At 42.6% G+C, this 19,500-nt stretch overlaps 2 protein-coding genes across 7 annotated transcripts in view; one reads left to right on the forward strand and one right to left on the reverse strand.

Annotated features, from left to right (window-relative positions):
- The window catches only part of LOC129483376 (oxidized low-density lipoprotein receptor 1), a 60,255-nt gene that overhangs the window by 33,799 nt on the left and 6,956 nt on the right, over window positions 1–19,500 (forward strand). For 2 of the 4 annotated variants that reach the window (XM_055280683.2, XM_063639668.1), the window contains exons 2-5: window positions 5,003–5,169; window positions 9,472–9,560; window positions 12,432–12,533; window positions 14,625–14,870. In XM_055280683.2, coding sequence (XP_055136658.2) covers window positions 9,485–9,560; window positions 12,432–12,533; window positions 14,625–14,870 — 424 coding nt within the window. In that variant the 5' untranslated portion in view covers window positions 5,003–5,169; window positions 9,472–9,484. The remainder of the gene's footprint in view (window positions 1–5,002; window positions 5,170–9,471; window positions 9,561–12,431; window positions 12,534–14,624; window positions 14,871–19,500) is intronic. The other 2 variants (XM_055280682.2, XM_063639667.1) reach the window with 2 other exon arrangements.
- Window positions 1–19,500, reverse strand: part of TMEM52B (transmembrane protein 52B) — a 37,209-nt gene that overhangs the window by 11,475 nt on the left and 6,234 nt on the right. The window contains exon 1 of one of the 3 annotated variants that reach the window (XM_055280699.2): window positions 1,288–1,356. The exons of 1 other annotated variant lie outside the window; for it this stretch is intronic. In XM_055280699.2, coding sequence (XP_055136674.1) covers window positions 1,288–1,341 — 54 coding nt within the window. In that variant the 5' untranslated portion in view covers window positions 1,342–1,356. Of the gene's footprint in view, window positions 1–1,287; window positions 1,357–19,500 lie in introns of those variants that run through there. One more of the 3 variants, XM_055280700.2, reaches the window with a different exon arrangement.

Below are 19,500 nucleotides of genomic sequence, written 5' to 3' on the forward strand. Positions count from 1 at the left end.
GCTTGAACCCAGGAGGCGAAGGTTGCAGTCAGCCAAGATCGTGCCATTGCACTCTAGCCTGGGTAACGAGCAAAACTCCGTTTAAAAACAGCAACAACAACAACAACAACAAACCATTTAAGTAAACTCAATTCTAGAAGTTGCTTCTGTCTTCTAATAACTTGAGTGATCTGATATTTCAGGAAAGCAACCACAAAGGCCCTTAGAAAAGAAACAGAGATTTGTAACTATTGGGAGTTTATGGTGGGTAGTGAAGGGGTAAGGAGACACACATACTCAAGACCTATCAGCTGAAAAGGATCTGTAAAAGGATTAATAGCCAGCCTTTGCAGGTAACATTTGAGAAACCCGTGTTTGTGTTTTCATTGGAAAGAAATGGCCACTAAGGATGAAAAAGCATGTGTTTCCTCTACCCAACCATGGTACTTTCTTTCACTTTCTTCACTAAAGGTAAGAGAAGCCTAAAGTGCTCAGCAGATAAAATGCCACTTTTCAGGCTTGTTGCAAAGAGAAAAGAAAGGAAAAATGAAGGGAAGAGAAGGCAAAGGAAGTGAAGAGGAAGCAAAAAGAAAATATAAGAAAAAATGGATCTCCAGATACCAGTTTAACTGATCTATTAGCAAAAAAAAAGAAAAAAAAAAACATACAGCCCACTCTGTACGGGGGCCATACGGGAATCTGAGACTATCCAGTTTTCTTCATTTGCTCTCCTTCTTGCTAGGTGGCATAGCTCTGTAAACTCCCCTGTGACAATTGTTTAGAATCCCTCAGTCCAGTGACCCTTTTCTCCACTAATGGATTACTCAGAGACTTCTGATTCATTGTGAGGCCCAAAATATTTTAAAAGAGCCCTGCCTCTCTTATTTCCAGACTAGAGGCACCTAAACTGCTAGAACAGGATTAGAAATTCCTGGATGGGAAATTCCATTTAGGGGAATTACACACCTAGTTTTCATAATTTGTTTGGAATTTTGAGGGATGGGTGATAAGATGCTAAAAGAGATAAATATACTTCAGTGGCACTTCTAAAGTGCCACGGTAATCCTGCTTGTTTCCATGCTCACTCTAATTTCTGTCCCCCTTTTCATTGTCATTGCCATCAGTCACACATACATCTATGCAGTCTCGTAATACTAAGGAAACTTTGTAGTTTTTTCATTTCCCTACGACCCCCTGGGTTCTGTATATGTCTCCTCACCCCGCAGTTCATTTCCTTTCAGATTCTTCTGAGAGTTGATTAATCTGGGGAAAAATACTGTCTTTCTGCCTTTTCACCACTGAACTCACCAGGATGAAATGCAGCAGGGCAGAGGCCGTCACAACGTGAACTCGGACTCCCATCGGGCTGAATTCTTGCTTCTTCAGAATCTTGAACTGGGCATCCATTGCCTCCTTTCAATGCTCTGTGCCATATTTGACTTCTTGACTTAGAATTCTTAAGGAGAGAAATTTTCTCAGGAATTTATCAGCTTTTTTCTCTCTCTTTTTCTCTGTCTCCTCCTACTCTCTCTGGCTGTTATTTTCTATGGCCTTTCCCTCCTCTTTTTTCCTGGTTTTCTTCTTTATTCTTATTACTATTTCTATGGCCTCCACATTTACTTCCTTTTGCCTTCTTTCTTTCCGTTATACTATTAATTCTTTCTACATCTTTAAGTTTCTTTCTCCTACTGCTCCCAGAAAGAAGACATTCAAAGAGGACGTATGTGTCCTCTGAATGAAGTATTTTTCTAGACAGTGATGAAAAACTTGGCTTTGAAGATGGTCAAAGGCAGATTGCTGGTGACCAAATATATTATTTTCTTCATCAGAAAACTGGTAATATTCTTGATCCTTCACCAGAGTACCCCAGCGCGACCGTTGCAGGGTGAAAGTCACCCTGCTAATCTCCTTTCTTCTCTCTCCATGTGATTAACAACCCCTTCTTGCTCTTTGAAACCCTCCCCTTCACTATGTTGATAATCAACTCTCCTGGTTCTGGGTCATTTATCCCTAACCATTGGTGTAAGACTGAGAGGTTGCCAAATGAACAGGAATGCCATCTCATCTTTGGAAAAAACAGACTTGAAGATGAGAAATCAAGTTGGAAGATTAGAATTTTCATGTGTTATCAGTGACATCTTCCTCCACCCTGACTTCAGTTCCTACTGAAATAGATAACTGAGAAAGACTTTTTTTTTTTTTTTTTTTTTTTTTTGAGACGGAGTCTCACTCTGTCGCCCAGGCTGGAGTGCAGTGGCGCAATCTCGGCTCACTGCAAGCTCTGCCTCCCGGGTTCACGCCATTCTCCTGCCTCAGCCTCTCCGAGTAGCTGGGACTACAGGCGACGCCACCACGCCCGGCTAATTTTTTTGTATTTTTAGTAGAGACGGGGTTTCACCGTGGTCTCGATCTCCTGACCTCATGATCCGCCCGCCTCGGCCTCCCAAAGTGCTGGGATTACAAGCGTGAGCCACCATGCCCGGCGAGAAAGACATTTTTTTTAAAACCAAATTTTAAAAAAGCAAATGTATAGGTTTCTTTGTTTCTTGTCTTTTTCTTTGTTCCTTCTTTCTGTCTCTCTTTGGTAAAGTAGTGATGTGATTAAGAAATAAGTCTTGACACTCAGGAAAATAAAACCTAAGGTCAGAGTAAAAACAAGCACACCTGCAAGAGCATAGAATACTTATAATGAAACAAAGCTATAGAAACAAATGTGGCTGGGTGCCATGGCTCAAGCCTGTAATCCCAGCACTTTGGGAGGCCAAGGCAGGCTGATGACTTCAGGCCAAGAGTTTGAGACCAGCCTGGACAACATGATGAAACTCCGTCTCTACTAAAAATACAAAAATTAGCTGTGAGTCATGGCGGGCGCCTGTAATCCCAGCACTTTGGGAGGCCAAGGAGGGCTGATAACTTCAGGCCAGGAGTTTGAGACCAGCCTGGAGAACATGATGAAACCCTGTCTCTATGAAACATACAAAAATTAGCTGTGTGTCATGGCAGGCACCTGTAATCCCAACTATTTGGGAGGCTGAGGCAGGAGGGTCACTTGAACGTGGAAGGCAGAAGTTGCAGTGAGCCGAGATCACACCACTGCACTCCAGCCTGGGCGACAAAGCAAGAATCTGCCTCAAAAAAGCAAAATAATAAAAGAAACAAATGAATGCTGTATGAATGATTTATACTTAAGTAGGTGATCTTTTACTTAATACCAAATATTTAATAAAAAATTATTATAATTATTATTATTTGAGACAGAGTCTCTCTGTCGCCAGGCTGGAGTGCGGTGGTGCGATCTCGGCTCACTGCAGCATCTGCCTCCTGGGTTCAAGCAATTCTCCTGCCTCAGCCTCCTGAGTAGCTGGGATTACAGACGCCCGCCACGACACCCAGCTAACTTTTCTATTTTTAGTAGAGACAAGGTTTCACCATGCTGGCCGGGCTGGGATAAGAAAAGTAGATGTTAGTTTACAGTGATATATCTATCTCATAAGAATTGAATAAAACCTCCTTTCAGCGCCTTTCTAGCTCCGTAAATCTAATTATACTGAGTGACTGTGGAAGGGAGACTCTTGGGTGGAATGATCATACTCTAAGGGTCCTCACACACAGCTTGATGATGGAATATGAGAATGTAGGATATAAACTGGTTTTGTTCTCAGCTAAGGAAAACAAATAATGAAAGAATGTCCTGGTACGATACTGGTGATTTAAAATCTGTCAGTTTCAAAAGGAAATGAGCACTGACAGTCTTGTCTTTTTTATTTTTTTAAATTAGGCAACTGGGGTTAGGATGAAGAGTGATTTCCAGATTTCAGTAGAAGACTTGGCAAGGTGGAAGGTATTTTATAAGACAAGGAGAGCAGGGCTTTAGGTGGCCTTCCACTAAATTATTATGTAACTCCTCCAGTCCTTAATGTTCCCATTCATACAACAGGAGCAGAATACCCACTTGACCTGCTATAGATGTTATTTCCTGGAGAAAATAAACTAAAAGACAGGAAAGCATTTTGAATAGGATGTTTCTTTTTTTTTTTTTTTTTGACACGGAGTCTCGCTCTGTCGCCCAGGCTGGAGTGCAGTGGTGCAATCTCGGCTCACTGCAAGCTCCGCCTCCCAGGTTCATGACATTCTCCAGCCTCAGCCTCTCCGAGTAGCTGGGACTACAGGCGCCCGCCACCACGCCCGGCTAATTTTTTGTATTTTTTTTAGTAGAGACGGGGTTTCACCGTGGTCCCGATCTCCTGACCTCGTGATCCGCCCGCCTTGGCCTCCCAAAGTGCTGGGACTACAAGCGTGAGCCACCGCGCCCGGCCTTGAATAGGATATTTCTATCATGAGTGCCCTGTAGGTAGGGAACCCATCATGAATCTTTCCCTTCTCTTTTTCTTGGCAGAAAGACAGTAGAGCACCAAGGCCTAAAGCCTAGCCAGGATACCTGGGTTTAAATACTTGGTTTTGTCACTTATGAGCTGTGTGATCTTGGAGCAGGTTATTAGACCTCTATTGGCTCATTTTTCATTTTATATAAAATGGGGGTAATAGTAGTAATATTTACTTGATAGTCTTATACAGATTAAATAAGTTAATGTGTGTAAAATGAATATAACAGTCCTAACTGATATTTTTTGTGTTCGCTAAGATTATTTTGATTTTCACTGAATTTTACCAGTGACCTTTACTTTCAAGATTCTGGATAATTACTGTCCTTTATGCGTCTCTTGTATATTTTTATACCATTCCCTCTCCAGACCACATTTTAGTTTCCTGATATTCTAATTCTTGAATATTTTTCCTTGCTAGCCTGGCCACCTTTTCTCCCAACCACGCCAGCCTTCACCTGCCTAAACAGGTTTGCTGTTTAACATGACTCCCAGCTCTCATTGCACTTTTCTACCACGTAATTGCCATCATTTTTTTGCCCTCCAGCTTCCAAACAGGTTTGAACAAAATAGGTTCTGTTAATGACCTCCTTGTGACTTTCCTTTCTTAGAATTATTATTAACCTTTTTTTTCTCACCAGATTAGTCCCTGGAAAAATAAAAGTTTGTTTATATCCTGATGAATAGGATTATGCCTTGGGGCAGCTTTAACTCTGAGTCCTGTCCCTAACCAAGCTTCCATATAGGGAATGATGAAAGAAGAAAGATAATTCCGGCAAGAAGACTGAACGAAGTACACATTGGACAGGTACAGAAGGGCAGGTAACTGGGGTAGAGGAAATGGTCTCATTACAATCCTATACAATCTTGTGCAGTTCCATTAAGCTTGTGAATCATTAGCTTATACCCAAGTAGTTAAGGACTTGGAGTGGAACCAGTAGAGGGTGCATGTACATAGAGTTTTACACCTATGCTTCAGGGAATTGTTATACAACTGGTGTAACAAGTGTAGCCAAACAAATTGCTTACTTCTGGTCCCATTGATCACTCTCCTTTTGACCTTGCCCAAGTCAGGTGGCCAACTATGGATTTCTTTCCTCTCTGTGCCTCAATAAAATAGAGGCCAGGACTATTATTACTCTGAGGCATCAACCTCAAACTATAAGTCAGTGGGTAGGGCCACAGCCCTGACTTCAAAAATAAATAATATAGCAGAAGAAGTTTCATCTTTGCAACCCTTGGGAGATCCCTTGGGAAGTGTTTCCATCTGATGAGCCAAGATCACGGCATAGGGATTGAGTGACAGCCTCAAAGGCACTGAAATCAGTAAAAAGATTAGAGTTAGAAAAGTTAAACAAGACAGAAGGATTCAGTGTATCACAGAATGTTTTAGGTTGATATGCTGTGTAACACTTCACCACAAATTATGTGAGAAGCAATGTAAAACAAGGTGCTTTTATTATTTCAAAGTATCTGTGCATCAGAAGTGTGGACACAACTTAGTTGGGTCCTCTGCTTGACGTATCACAAGGCTGCAATCAAGGTGGCTGCTGGGCTGCACTCTCATCATGCATTCCCAGTTGAGCCTGGGAAGATTCACTTGTAAGCTCCTTCAGGCAGAATTTATTTCTCTATGGCTGCAGGATCCATTTAAGCTTGCTTTTAAAAATCTAGACAGGGAGATAAAGATGGAAATAGGAGAGGGAGAGTGACTTTAGCAAAATAGTCACTGTACCTTACATAAGCACCCGTAGATGATCACATACATTCCAGCACCTCTGCTACACTCCAAGTCATAGGTATCACTCACACTCAAGGGGAAGGATTACACAAGATCATGAACACCAGGAGGCAGGAATAATGAGAGCCCTCTAAAATTTTTCTTTTTTTTTTTTTTTTTTTTTTGAGACGGAGTCTTGCTCTGTCACCCAGGCTGGAGTGCAGTGGCGCAATCTCGGCTCACTGCAAGCTCCGCCTCCCGGGTTCACGCCATTCTCCTGCCTCAGCCTCTCCGAGTAGCTGGGACTACAGGCGCCCGCCACCACGCCCGGCTAATTTTTTTGTATTTTTAGTAGAGACGGGGTTTCACCGTGGTCTCAATCTCCTGACCTCGTGATCCACCCGCCTCAGCCTCCCAAAGTGCTGGGATTACAGGCGTGAGCCACCGCGCCCGGCTCCTCTAAAATTTTTCAAATCTGTCCAGTTATCTGCCACACAAGGACTGTAGAAACTATCCCACTGATCTTTAAAAACAGGATAAACCCAAACGTCCATCAATGGATAAATAAAATGTAGAATGTGGTTTATACGTACAATGGAATATTATACAGACTTTAAAAGGAACAAAATTCTGACACATGCTACCACATTGATAACTGTTGAAGACATAATGCTAAATAAAATAAGTTAGATACAAAAGGACAAATATTGTATGATTCCACCAGTATGAGGTGCCTAAAATAAACCAATTTATAGAAACAAAAAAATGGAATGGTGATTTCCAAGAAAGGAGAAAGGAATTGGGATTTGTATTAGGTCTGTGCAGAGAAAGAGGATCAATATGCTGTGTACATACATAGAAATAGATTTATTATAAGGAATTGGCTTGTATGATTATAGAGTCTGGTAAGTTAAAATCTGGAGTGTGGGCTGCCAGACTCGGCCAGCAAGTGGAGAACTGGGAGAGTTGATGGCTTAGTTCCAGTCCATAGACAGCTGGAGAATTCTTTCTTATTTGGGGGAAGGTTAGAAGTTTTTTTGTTCTTTAGGCCTTCAACTTTTGGATGAAGCCCACCCACATTATGCAGCGAAATCTACTTTCCTCTGCTGATTAATATGTTAATCTCATTTAAAAGCATCCTGTCTGGGAACCCCATGGCCCAGTCAAGAAGACACATAAGGCCAGCGCGGTGGCTCACGCTTGTAATCCCAGCAATTTGGGAGGCTGAGGCAGGCAGATCACTTGAGGACAGGAGTTCAAGACCAGCCTGGCCAACATGGTGAAACCCTGTCTCTACTGAAATTACAAAACAATTAGCCGGGAGTGGTGACGGGCGCCTGTAATCCCAGCTACTCAGGAGGCTGAGGCAGGAGAATTGCTTGAACCCAGGAGGCGGAGGTTGCAGTGAGCCGAGATCACGCCATTGCAATCCACCCTGGGTAATAAGGGCAAAACTCCGACTCAAAAAAAAAAACAAAAAACAAAAACAAAACAAACAAACAAAAAACACACATGAAATTCACCATCACAGGAGTTATTGTTTGGTGGGTATAGAGTTTCAGTTGGGGAAGATGGAAAGTTCTGGAGATGGATAGTGGTGATGGCTGCATAACAATGTAAATGTACTTAATGCCACTGAACAGTACACCTAAAAATGGTTGAAATGGTAAACACTTTATGTTCTATAATATTCATGGCATCCAAAATAACTGAGTCACTATAGAAATGATAATGTGCCCTTTTCAGTGTGGTATCGTTTCAGTATTTTTTAATTCTTTTTTTTTTAAAATGGAGTCTCGCTCTGTTGCCCAGGCTGGAGTACAGTGGCACAATCTCAGCTCACTGAAAATGAAAAGCATTTTCATTTTCCACCTCCCAAGTAGCTGGGATTATAGGCTTGCAACCAGGCCCAGCTAACTTTTGTATTTTTAGTGGTGACAGGGTTTCATCATGTTGGCCAGGCTGGTCTCAAACTCTTGACCTCAGTGATCCACCCCTCTCGGCCTCCCAAAGTGCTGAGATTACAGGCATGAGCCACTGCACCTGGCCAACTTTTTCGATTTGTTCTCAAATACTCTGCACATAATAAAAGGAATACAGGAAATAGGGAGGAGGAGGGAAATGGAATCCTAATTAGGCTGTCGATATTGGTAATTTTTCCTAATAGTTTCCTATATGTTTTATTTATGTATTTATTTTTCCATTCTTCCTTTGTGTATCCTTTTCACTTTTTTTTCTGGAGTAATTTAAAGTAAATGCCAGATATCATATCATTTTGCTTATAAATACTTCCTTCAGAAGACATCTCTAATAGATATATATCTGGTTAGGAGGTTGTCAAGGGAAAAATAGATAAGTATTCTATCAGTAAATACACATAGACATACTTATGGGTCTCTCATGTGAGCGTCTTTGTGACATAAGTCAATCATGGATTTTACTGAAATACACTATTTGATGGGTAATTCAACTGTGCTGAATATTAGTACTATACTAATAACTATTATTTATTGGGTTCTTATTATGCTCCAAGTACAAAGCTTGTCATTTTTAACCAGTGTGTCATTTGAATTCCTATAGCAATGTGACATTTTTCACAAACGTGGTGTAAAAAAGCTTATCATTTTTACCCAGCATGTCATTTGAATTCCCGTAGCAATGTTATCAGGTAGACATTATCCCTAATTTCCAGACAAAGACATAGATTCAAAGTATTAAAATTTCCCAAGATTGTAGACTAAAGGAAAGTACTGAAACTAGCTCTTTCTGGTTTCAAAGTGCTCTCTGCTGCTATGTTACACTGGCACTGCATGAAATAGTAGCCCTAGATAAATTCTAAAATTACCCAGGACACCATTGCTGGAAATGGGAGCCATATGTGATTCACCCCAAAATTCTTAGATCTATTGCCAAATAAAACAGTGAAAATTAAAAGAGAATACATGTGATTTGTAAAAGACACCATATAGCAACAGTCTGCTAATGAAATTAGCAAACAAACATTGGGATCAAATATTTTGGCCCAAAATTCTGACACATTTTTCACAAATGTAGTGTGACTTACTCTCTTTGAATTTCAGTTTCTGTATCTGAAGAGTGGGTACAATATCTCTCCTCTGATGCTCATGAAAAATAATTTTCCCTTTCATAAATTACTTAGCGAAATATCCTGAAACACCTTCAGAATCACCACTTTCTCCACCTGCAATACACATAACTCAAGAATTTGCGTCAGCTAACTTCCCAATATGAAGCAAAGCCTCTCCTTCCTCCTACCAATGATTGAGTCATTCTTCTATTAGATAACAGTAGCTATTTAAATACTTCAGCAGAAGCTCACATATTTTTAGTTTGTTGAAGTTCGTGACTGCTTCACTCTCTCATTCTTAGCTTGAATTTGGAAATGACTTTTGATGACCTAAAGATCCAGACTGTGAAGAACCAGCCTGATGAGAAGTCAAATGGAAAAAAAGCTAAAGGTACTAGGGATGGGAAAATGTGTACAGGGAAAGAATCCCAGTGTTAGCCCCAAAATGTAAATTCACCGAAGAATGGGATTAGAAAGCTAAACACCCAAGTATGGGAAAATAGAATTAATACCATTTACTTAAAAGAAAAACAAGAAGGCTATAATGATGATGATGATGACAACTTATTTATAACAATTTATACTGAGTATTTACTACAGGTTATTCTATATGCTATTCACTTTAAGAGTATTATTTCTTGGAATCTTCACAATAACATTTTGAGATTGGCACTATTACTATCTCCCTTTTACAGAGAGCTAACTGGGCATCAGGAGAACTAACAGCATCATCCAGTTTTGTGGAGCTAATAAGTGGTAGAGCTAGGACTGTACCACAAACTCCCATTTATCCAGAATTCAATACATCGGAGGGCTCGGGAACAAAATTTATCTGGTGTATATAACGATAATTTCTGTAAGTGTCCTTCAGGCACTACAGAAACCTGAAGTACCTCATGAATTACATAGGCAAAGTAAATGATATTCAGTATAGTGTAGCATAAGTTACATTTTGTTGTGTACTACTGCTTTGAAAAATTGTAAGTTCTGTTTGACCCATACAGTAATTAAATTGCACAGGTATAAATTAATTCATAATCCCAATTCCACAGACAATATGAGTAAATTGTCTTTTATTCTATATCCATTCTGAGGAAAATGAACAGAATATAAGGAGAGAAAGACAGACAAGTATTGTCAGAAATTTGGATAAAGAAATTCCAAATTACATTTCCAAAAACAAAACAGAAATTTCTCTCAATAGAGAACGTAAGTGTGAGCATGGAGTGATTTTCACATTTGAGCTAATGAACTAAATTGCTATAAAAACAGTGCTGGCATTTATAGGTAAAACCAGAAGTGAACAATAGTCATTCGTTTCTTTACTCATTCATTATTTGTGTAGTAAATATTGAGGGCCTGAATTTTACAATAATCATGAGATTGATTCTTCTTTCAGAATCTTGGTTAGATCAGGTAACTACTGCAACGAATCGGATTGGTTTATGATTGGAAAATCACTAGTAGGGGCAGCAGTTGGATTAATGGTCTCTGCCTACCAAGGACACAGGACAAAAGAGAATCTATAGAAAAAGGGAACACGTACCTTCCTTCACAGGGTCCTGTGATTTTCTTTTTCCTCTAAAAATTTAGCTTTTCATTATTTAAGAGTGATGAGGCCAGGCGCAGTGGCTCACGCCTGTAATCCCAGCACTTTGGGAGGCTGAGGCGGGTGGATCACGAGGTCAGGAGTTCGAGACCAGCATGGTGAAACCTCGCCTATACTAAAAATACAAAAATTAACCTGGCGTGGTGGTGCACGGCTGCAATCCCAGCTACTCAGAAGGCTAAGGCAGGAGAATCACTTGAACCCGGGAGGCAGAGGTTGCAGTGACCTGAGATGGCGCCATGGCACTCCAGCCTGGGCGAGAGAGCAAGGCTCCCCCTCAAAAAAAAAAAAAAAAAAAAAAAGAGCACGATGAGGGTATCTGATGCCCTACAATGTGGAATAAACAGTGACCACAGAGTTGAAAGATTTACATAGAGGTATTTGCCCCTGAGGCTAGAATTAGGCAATTATTTGCAAGAGACACAGCTATCTTCTACAACTTCTCTGCTAGCTTGCCACACACACTCTAGAAGCCAATAAGTATTGAATCAGAAGATGAACCGTATTTATCCCTGTCAAGTTTATATCTTCTTTTTATCATTTGTGGAGTCTAACACAGTACCTTTGACTTATGAAAACTTTGAATATATCTGACCACTGCTTGACTGGATCATTATACATTCACAGTGGAAATTGTATTATTATAATATTTCAAGTCATGTAGCTACTGACAATTAGACTAAAGACTTATTTTTGGATTTTAGCATCTGTGTGATCTTAAGCAAGTCACTAAACCTTTCAGCCTCCTTAGTTGCATACAGAGGATAATGAAAGGAGTACCTTATTTGTTTATCTCACAAGGTGAGGAAACCAAATACATTGTATGGGATGTTTTCCTACAAAACCAGTAATACCTGTGATTTTTTTTTTTAGTGGTGGAACACATAATTGGATATTCATACACCTGTGAGCTATGTGATTTGTTTTTTTCAAAATGGTGAATATTTCTCTTATAAAATCAAGCCTACACTTGGTGTGAGTGTAGGATATGCCGTTAATATAAGCTAAACTAATATCAAGTCTTCATCCCTATTTTTCTTTGATTAATAACCACAGTTCCAAGTTGTAATTTTGGTGGACTCATAATTGAATAGCATAAAATTATTCATAAAGTTATTTGAGGTAATCTCAGTTGATTAACTGAAGAAAGCTTGTTTGCTTGACGTCTGACGTTTGTTTATGTTACTTATAAAACACACTATGTGTGTGTGTGTGTGTGTGTGCACATGTGTGCACGTGGTCTATATTAAAAACTTCAGGCTCTCTGCACTGTGGATGAAGTTGATCCAACCAAGCTGGACTGTGAGTTTCTTGAGGAGTAATTGTGGGGAAAGTAGATAAAGTATAAGCTTTAGAATCATATATTTAGATTCAAATATCTGGTATTGAATCCTGGCTCTGAATTTACTGGCTGTGTGACCATGGGTAAATTACTTAAATTTCTTAACTCTCCCTATTTTCCATTCCTAAATGTGTATGATGAATTATTTGCAGAGCCATCTGGAGGACTAGTGGTATGGAATGCAAACTATTTATGTCTATTTACTAAAACATAAACAGAGTAAATCACCAAGTACAGACAGGCTCCAAAGAATGGTTTGCTTACTTGTTCACTCCTTTTTGTCTTTCTGATTCTATCCTCTGTCACTCTAGGTCTTCAGTTTCTTTACTCTCCATGGTGGTGCCTGGCTGCTGTGACTCTAGGGGTCCTTTGCCTGGGATTAGTAGTGACCATTATGGTGCTGGGCGTGCAATGTAAGTGCTAAATTAAGGAACTGATGTTTATTGGGGCAGGGATGTTGGAAATGAGGTTAATAAATATGGTTTATAAGTTTCTTTCCTAACAGCTACAAACAGCCTTGATATAGATTCATTTTAGGCAAAATGTTTTTAGAGTGACCATGAAAATAAATGGGTATATTGTTCATCTTCAAATGGATAGAGCCATGAAATAAAAATTACAATTGGTAGGCATTTTTTGTTTGTTTTGTTTTGTTTCTTTGTTTTCATAACTTCATGGATAGGCCGGGTGCGGTGGCTCACACCTGTAATCCCAGCACTTTGGGAGGCCAAGGTGGGTGGACCACCTGAGGTCAGGAGTTCAAGACCAGCCTGGCCAACATGGCGAAACCCCATCTCTACTAAAAATACAAAAATTAGCCGGGTGTGGTGGCACATGTCTGTAATCCCAGCTACTTAGGAGGCTGAGGCAGGAGAATAGCTTGAACCGGGGAGGTAGAAATTGCAGTGAGCTGAGATTTCACCCTTGCACTCCAGCCTGGGCAACAGAGCGAGACTCCATCTAAAAAAAACAAACCCCCCCAAAAAAAACAACCTCATGGATAGAGCCTATTTAAACTCTAGAATGATGGAGAAGATAATAACTTAAAGTTACTAATCTCCAAGATCATCTGAGAGGCCCAAAAGTAAAAGAAATTTTATTTAGCTTGCTGAGTTTTGATAGAGATAATTAAATACCATTTTAATGTTAAGAATCAGAAACACAATCTTAATAAATAAAACATTTAAAATAAATTTCACATTTATAATAAGAGCATTTAGAAAGGAGAAGATATTGAGGGAAAAAAAGAAGTGAAAAGAAGGTCCAGAGTGGCCAAGAAGGAAAGAAAATGGTGCCCAACATTCACCTGAGCTGCCTGTGAATTGAGGTTGTAGATCTGAGTTGTTTAGGCTACCCAGGATCCAGGTTATCATGGCCATTGAAGTGCTATTTGCTTCTTAACTTTTGTTCAAGTTCATAAGCTATTTTATTTTAAATTTGTAAATACTTAGGGCCTTTGCTAGTGACTAGAAGTGCCCTTGACTCAGTGGTGGTGACCAGAAAAATCTTCTGAGCCTTTGATCACCTTATAACAGGATCAAAGCTGCCTTCAAACCAAGCGGTCTGCTTTGTATTGCACCATCAAAATTCAGGAACTGAGACATTTGACCCTTAACATGTTATTGCCTGCTTGATTTCACAACCTTCACTTTATCTTCACCCTTCCTAAAATGTACTGTGGCCAAGGGGGAAAAAAAAAGAAAAGAAAAAATTCTTGGAGACTCTTGTGACACAGTGTGTGTGGCTATCTCAAAAAAGGGGTGTATGTCACAGTTCTTAAAATTAGGAAGTCTGGAAGAGTAGACAGACTGGGAGGAGATATAGCAGAGGAATTAAGACATAAATAAGAGTAAATCACTAATGACAATTCCTACTAATAATCACTGAGTCTGGTGGGTGGCTATTTCAGGTTTTTCTTATTTATTCTAATGCTGTAGTGGTTATCTTGTGATTACTTTTAATTTGTAACTCAATAAAAAAAATTTGGGGTTTTTGTTGTTGTTGTTGTTGTTTATTTTTTTGAGACAGAGTCTCCCTCTGTCACCAGGCTGGAGTGCAGTGGCACTGCGATTCCCCTGCCTCAGCCTCCTAAGTAGTTGGGACTACAGACACGGGCCACCACCCTCAGCTAATTTCTTTGGTATTTTTAGTAGAGATGGGGTTTCACCATGTTGGCCAGGATGGTCTCTATCTCTTGACCTCGTGATCTGCCTGCCTCGGCCTCCCAAAGTGCTGGGATTACAGACCTGAGCCACTGCGTCTGGCCAAAATCTTGGTAATTTTTAAAAAAATTACAAGTGTTTGCAATGTTCCTGACATTAAACAAAATACTGCAGGAATATTCAAGAACTTCCAAATCTGTAATTTCTGAGTAAATTTGGGTCATTTTTCAGCAGCTTATCCATTGTCAAAATAGATTTAATTCTGTTTTGATTTCCTCAAAAAGTTCCTGGAGGGATTTTTATTTAGATTAGAACTAGAGTCTTAATGCAACTGTGATTCAGCATCCCAGGTGTCTGACCTCCTAACACAACAGCAAGCAAACCTAACTCACCAGAAAAATAAACTGGAGGGACAGATCTCAGCCCGGCAACAAGCAGAAGAAGCTTCACAGGAGTCACAAAACGAACTCAAGGAAATGATAGAAACCCTTGCTCGGAAGCTGAATGAGAAATCCAAAGAGCAAATGGAACTTCACCACCAGAATCTGAATCTCCAAGAAAGACTGAAGAGAGCAGCAAATTGCTCAGGTATTGGGAGAAGGGTGGGTGAGGAGGCATAGTAGAAGCTTTCTGTCCAATCATAAGTATTTTTTGGAAACAATTCTGGGCTCAAAATTAGTCTATTGTTATGCATATCATTATTCATTCATAATGCTCTATAAAAGAAGGTCTCAATTTCTTTTTCTTTCCTTTTTTTTTTTTTTTTTAGATGGGAGTTTCGCTCTTTTACCCAGGCTTGAGTGAAGCGTTGCAATCACTGCTCACTGCAACCTCCACCCTCTGGGTTCAAGTGATTCTCCTGCCTCAGCCTCCCAAGTAGTTGGGACTACAGGCTCCCACCACCACGCCCAGCTAATTTTTGTATTTTTAGTAGAGACAGGATTTCACCATGTTGGCTAGGCTGGTCTTGAACTCCTGACCTCAGGTGATCCACCCACCTCGGCCTCCCAAAGTTCTAGGATTACAGGCATGAGCCACCGCACTCAGTCAATTTTTTAATTTATTTTATTTTATTTTATTATTATTTTTTAATTTTAGACGGAGTCTTGCTCTGTCGCCCAGGCTGGAAAGCAGTGGTATGATCTCAGCTTACTAAGCCTCTGCCTCTTGGATTCAAGCGATTCTCCTGCCTCAGGCTCCCAAAGTGTTTGGGGTTACAAGCATGAGCCACCATGCCCAACTAATTTTTGTACTTTCAGTAGAGACAGGGTTTTGCCATATTGAACAGGCTGGTCTCAAATTCCTCACCTCAAGTCATCTGCCTGCCTCAGCCTCCTAAAGTGCTGGGATTATGGGTGTGAGCCACCGCACTTGGGAAGAAGTTCTAAATTTTTTTATCAGAACCACCCTATGCTATGTCAAATCCTTGAAAAATCTGATTTAATTAAGCATAACTTTTGCTGAATTTGTTTTCCTTCTTTATAAGAGCCTCTTCTTTTTAAAATTTTAGTTTTGAGCTTTTTCTTTTTTTTTATTTTTTGAGACAGTCTCGCTGTGTCACACCCGGGCTGGAATGCAGTGGTGTGATCTCAGCTTACTGCAACCTTCACCTCCTGGGTTCAAGTGATTCTCTTGCCTCAGCCTCCCTAGCAGCAGTTTTGACATTTTTCTTGAAGAATTCTGCCACCCCCACCCCTTTCCATAGATCCTTATCTCTTTCCATTCCAACGCATTTTAATCATCGTATTTTTTTCTAAGGGGTCTTTTTGTCCTTGCAACTGTCTGCCCCTAACTCTACATTAGCTCACTCTATGGCATTATTTCTTACAGTGTACTACGTCACTTTATTTTATTTCAACTTTTGGAGATGGAGTCTCGCTCTGTCGCCCAGACTGGATGCAGTGGCCTGATCTCGGCTCACTGCCACCTCCGCCTCCAGGGTTCAAGCAGCTCTCATGTTTCAGACTCCCAAGTAGCTGGGATTACAGGCACCCACCACCACGCCTGGCTAATTTTTTTTTTTTTAAAGGGAGTCTCGCTCTGTCCCCCAGGCTGGAGGGCAGTGGCACAATCTCGGCTCACTGCAACTTCCGCCTCCCGGGTTCAAGGGATTCTCCTGCCTCAGCCTCCCGAGTAGTTGGGATTACAGGCACCCGCCACCACACCTGGCTAATTTTTGTATTTTTAGTACAGATGGTGTCTCACCAAGTTGGCCAGGCTGGTTTTGAATTCCTGACCTTGGGTGATCCACCCGCCTTGGCCTCTCAAAAGTGCTGGGATTACAGGTGTGAGCCACTGTGCCGGGCCCATCGATTTAAATAGAGCCAATGGAGATGGACTGGCTTGCAAGCCTTACGCAGATACTTCAGATTACACAAAAACATGAGGAGTCCAAGAAGTGTATTTATATAAGAAGAAATGAGTTAATTTTAGCTGTCTAAAGGGACTCAGAATCCAGAGGCAGGCAGAAATAGCAGCATGCATAAGAAGACTATGATGTCTGTCCTTCCTTCCTTCCCTCCCTCCGTCTCTCTCTCTCTCGCACGGTCTCCCTCTGTTGCCCAGGCTGGACTGAAGCGGCATGGTCTCGGCTCGCTATAGACTCCCTGCCTCGGGCTCCCGTGATTCTCCTGCCTCAGCCTGCCGGGTGGCTGGGATTGCAGGCGCGCGCCACCACGCCTGGCTGATTTTGGTATTTTTGGTGGAGGCGGGGTTTCGCCATGTTGGCCAGGCTGGTCTCCAACTCCTGGCCTCAAGTGGTCTATCCACCTCGGCTTCCCGAGGTGCTAGGACTGCAGGCAGAGTCTCGCTCACTCAGTGCTCAGTGTTGCCCCGGCTGGAGTGCGGTGGCGTGGTCTCGCCTCGCTGCAGCCTCCCCCTCCCAGCCCCCTGCCTTGGCCTCCCCGGGTGCTAGTGTGTCCAGAATTGGTGGGTTCTTGGTCTCACTGGCTTCAAGAATGAAGCCGCGGACCCTTGCGCTGAGTGTTATAGTTCTAAATGCATGTCTGGAGTTTGTTCCTTCTGATGTTCAGATGTGTTCGGAGTTTCTTCCTTCTGGTGGGTTCGTGGTCTCGCTGGCTCAGGAGTAAAGCTGCAGACCTTCGCCGTGAGTATTACAGCTCTTAAGGCGGCCCGTCTGGAGTTGTTTCTTCCTCCCGGTGGGCTCGTGGCCTTGCTGGCTTCAGGAGTGAAGCTGCAGACCTTTACCGTCTTACAGCCCATAAAGTAGTGTGGACCCAAACAGTGATCAGTAGCAAGATCTATTTCAGAGTGAAAGAACAAAGCCTCCCCAGTGTGGAAGAGGGCCCAAGTGGGTTGCTTGCCGCTGCTGGCTTGGGCAGCCTGCTTTTATTCTCTTATCTGGCCCCACCCATGTCCTGCTGATTGGTAGAGCCCAGTGGTCTGTTTTAACAGGGCGCTGATTGGTGCGTTTACAATCCCTGAGCTAGACATAAAGGTTCTCCACATCTCCACCAGACTCAGGAGCCCAGCTGGCTTCACCCAGTGGATCCTGCACCGGGGCTGCAGGTGGAGCTGCCTGCCAGTCCTGCGCCGTGCACTCGCAACTCCTCAGCCCTTGGGTGGTTGACGGGACCGGGTGCTGTGGAGCAGGGGGTGGCACTCATCGGGGAGGCCAGCTGGAGGCTCGGACCGCACAGGAGCCCATGGAAGGGGTGGGAGGCTCAGGCTTGGCGGGCTGCAGGTCCCGAGCCCTGCCCCGCGGGAAGGCAGCTAAGATCCGGTGAGAAATCGAGCACAGCGCCGGTGGGTTGGCACTGCTGGGGGACCCAGTACACCCTCTGCAGCCACTGGTCTGGGTGCTAAGCCCCTCATTGCCCGGGGCCGACAGGGGCGGCCGGCTGCTCTGACCGAGGGACCCGCCAAGCCCACGCCCACCCGGAACTCCAGCTGGCCCGCAAGCGCCGCACGGAGCCCCAGTTCCTGCTCGCGCCTCTCCCTCCATACCTCCCTGCAAGCTGAGGGAGCCGGCTCCCGCCTTGGCCAGCGCAGAAAGGGGCTCCCACAGTGCAGCGGTGGGCTGAAGGGCTCCTCAAGTGCCGCCAAAGTGGGAGCACAGGCAGAGGAGGCACCGAGAGGGAGCGAGGGCTGTGAGGACTGCCGGCATGCTCTCACCTCTCACTAGGATTGCAGCCTCTGCCCGGCCGCCGCCCCGTCTGGGAGGTGGGTAGCGTCTCTGCCTGGCTGCCCCGTCTGGGAGGTGAGGAGCGCCTCTGCCCAACCGCCGCCCCGTCTAGGAAGTGAGGAGCGTCTCTCCCTGGCCGCCCTGTCTGGGAAGTGGGGAGTGCCTCTGCCCAGCCGCCCCGTCTGGGAGGTCTACCACGGAGGCCAGACGCAGTGTGGGGGCTGGACGTGGTGGCTCACGCCTGTAGTCCCAGCATTCTGGGAGGCCGAGGCGGGTTGATCACTTGAGGCTAGGAGTTCGAGACCAGCTTGGCCAACATGGCGAAACATGAAAAATACAACAAACCAACCAACCAACCCAGCAACAACAAAACAGGTCTACCCTGGAGTCATACTCTATTTTTTTCTATTTTCCTCCCTTTCTGATCCTTTATCCCACTTTCTTTTTCTTCCTCTTCCTTCTCCTTCTTGTTTGTCAAAGACATAGAGGATTGAGTTATTATCTTTGATCCATACAAAGTCCCTCTCATTTATTTTCTTTCATTCCCACCCCCCCATTTCTATTCCCAGTCTTCCAATGTGCAACCTTCCTAATATCTTTGATATGCATCTTTTTGTTTGTATGTATTTTTAGAAAATGTTTATTGTTTTGTGTGCAAAAAAAGAAAAAAATTAATAAAAAAAGAAAAAAATGCAGAAATTAGTTGGGCGTGGTGGCAGGCACCTGTAATCCCAGCTATTTGGGAGGCTGAGGCAGGAGAATCGCTTGAACCCTTGAGGCAGAGGTTGCAGTGAGCCAAGACCACACCAATGAACTCCACCCTGACCAACAAGAGCGAAACTCCATCTCAAAAAATAAATAAATAAAATTAAAAAATAAAAAGTAACGTATTCTACCCATGAAGAATGCTTGAAAGATCATGCTATACAAATTAAAAAAAAAAAAGACTATGATGTGAACTCTGATATTGTTACAGAAGCTACTGTATTATTTGGTCTTTCTGCAGTGTGTCATTAAATCAGGTATATGGTTTTAGGCATAGGGAGAGTTAAAAGGTGTGAGATAGAGTCATTC

Source organism: Symphalangus syndactylus, chromosome 5 (assembly GCF_028878055.3).
Source record: "Symphalangus syndactylus isolate Jambi chromosome 5, NHGRI_mSymSyn1-v2.1_pri, whole genome shotgun sequence".
Classification (NCBI taxonomy): domain Eukaryota; kingdom Metazoa; phylum Chordata; class Mammalia; order Primates; family Hylobatidae; genus Symphalangus; species Symphalangus syndactylus.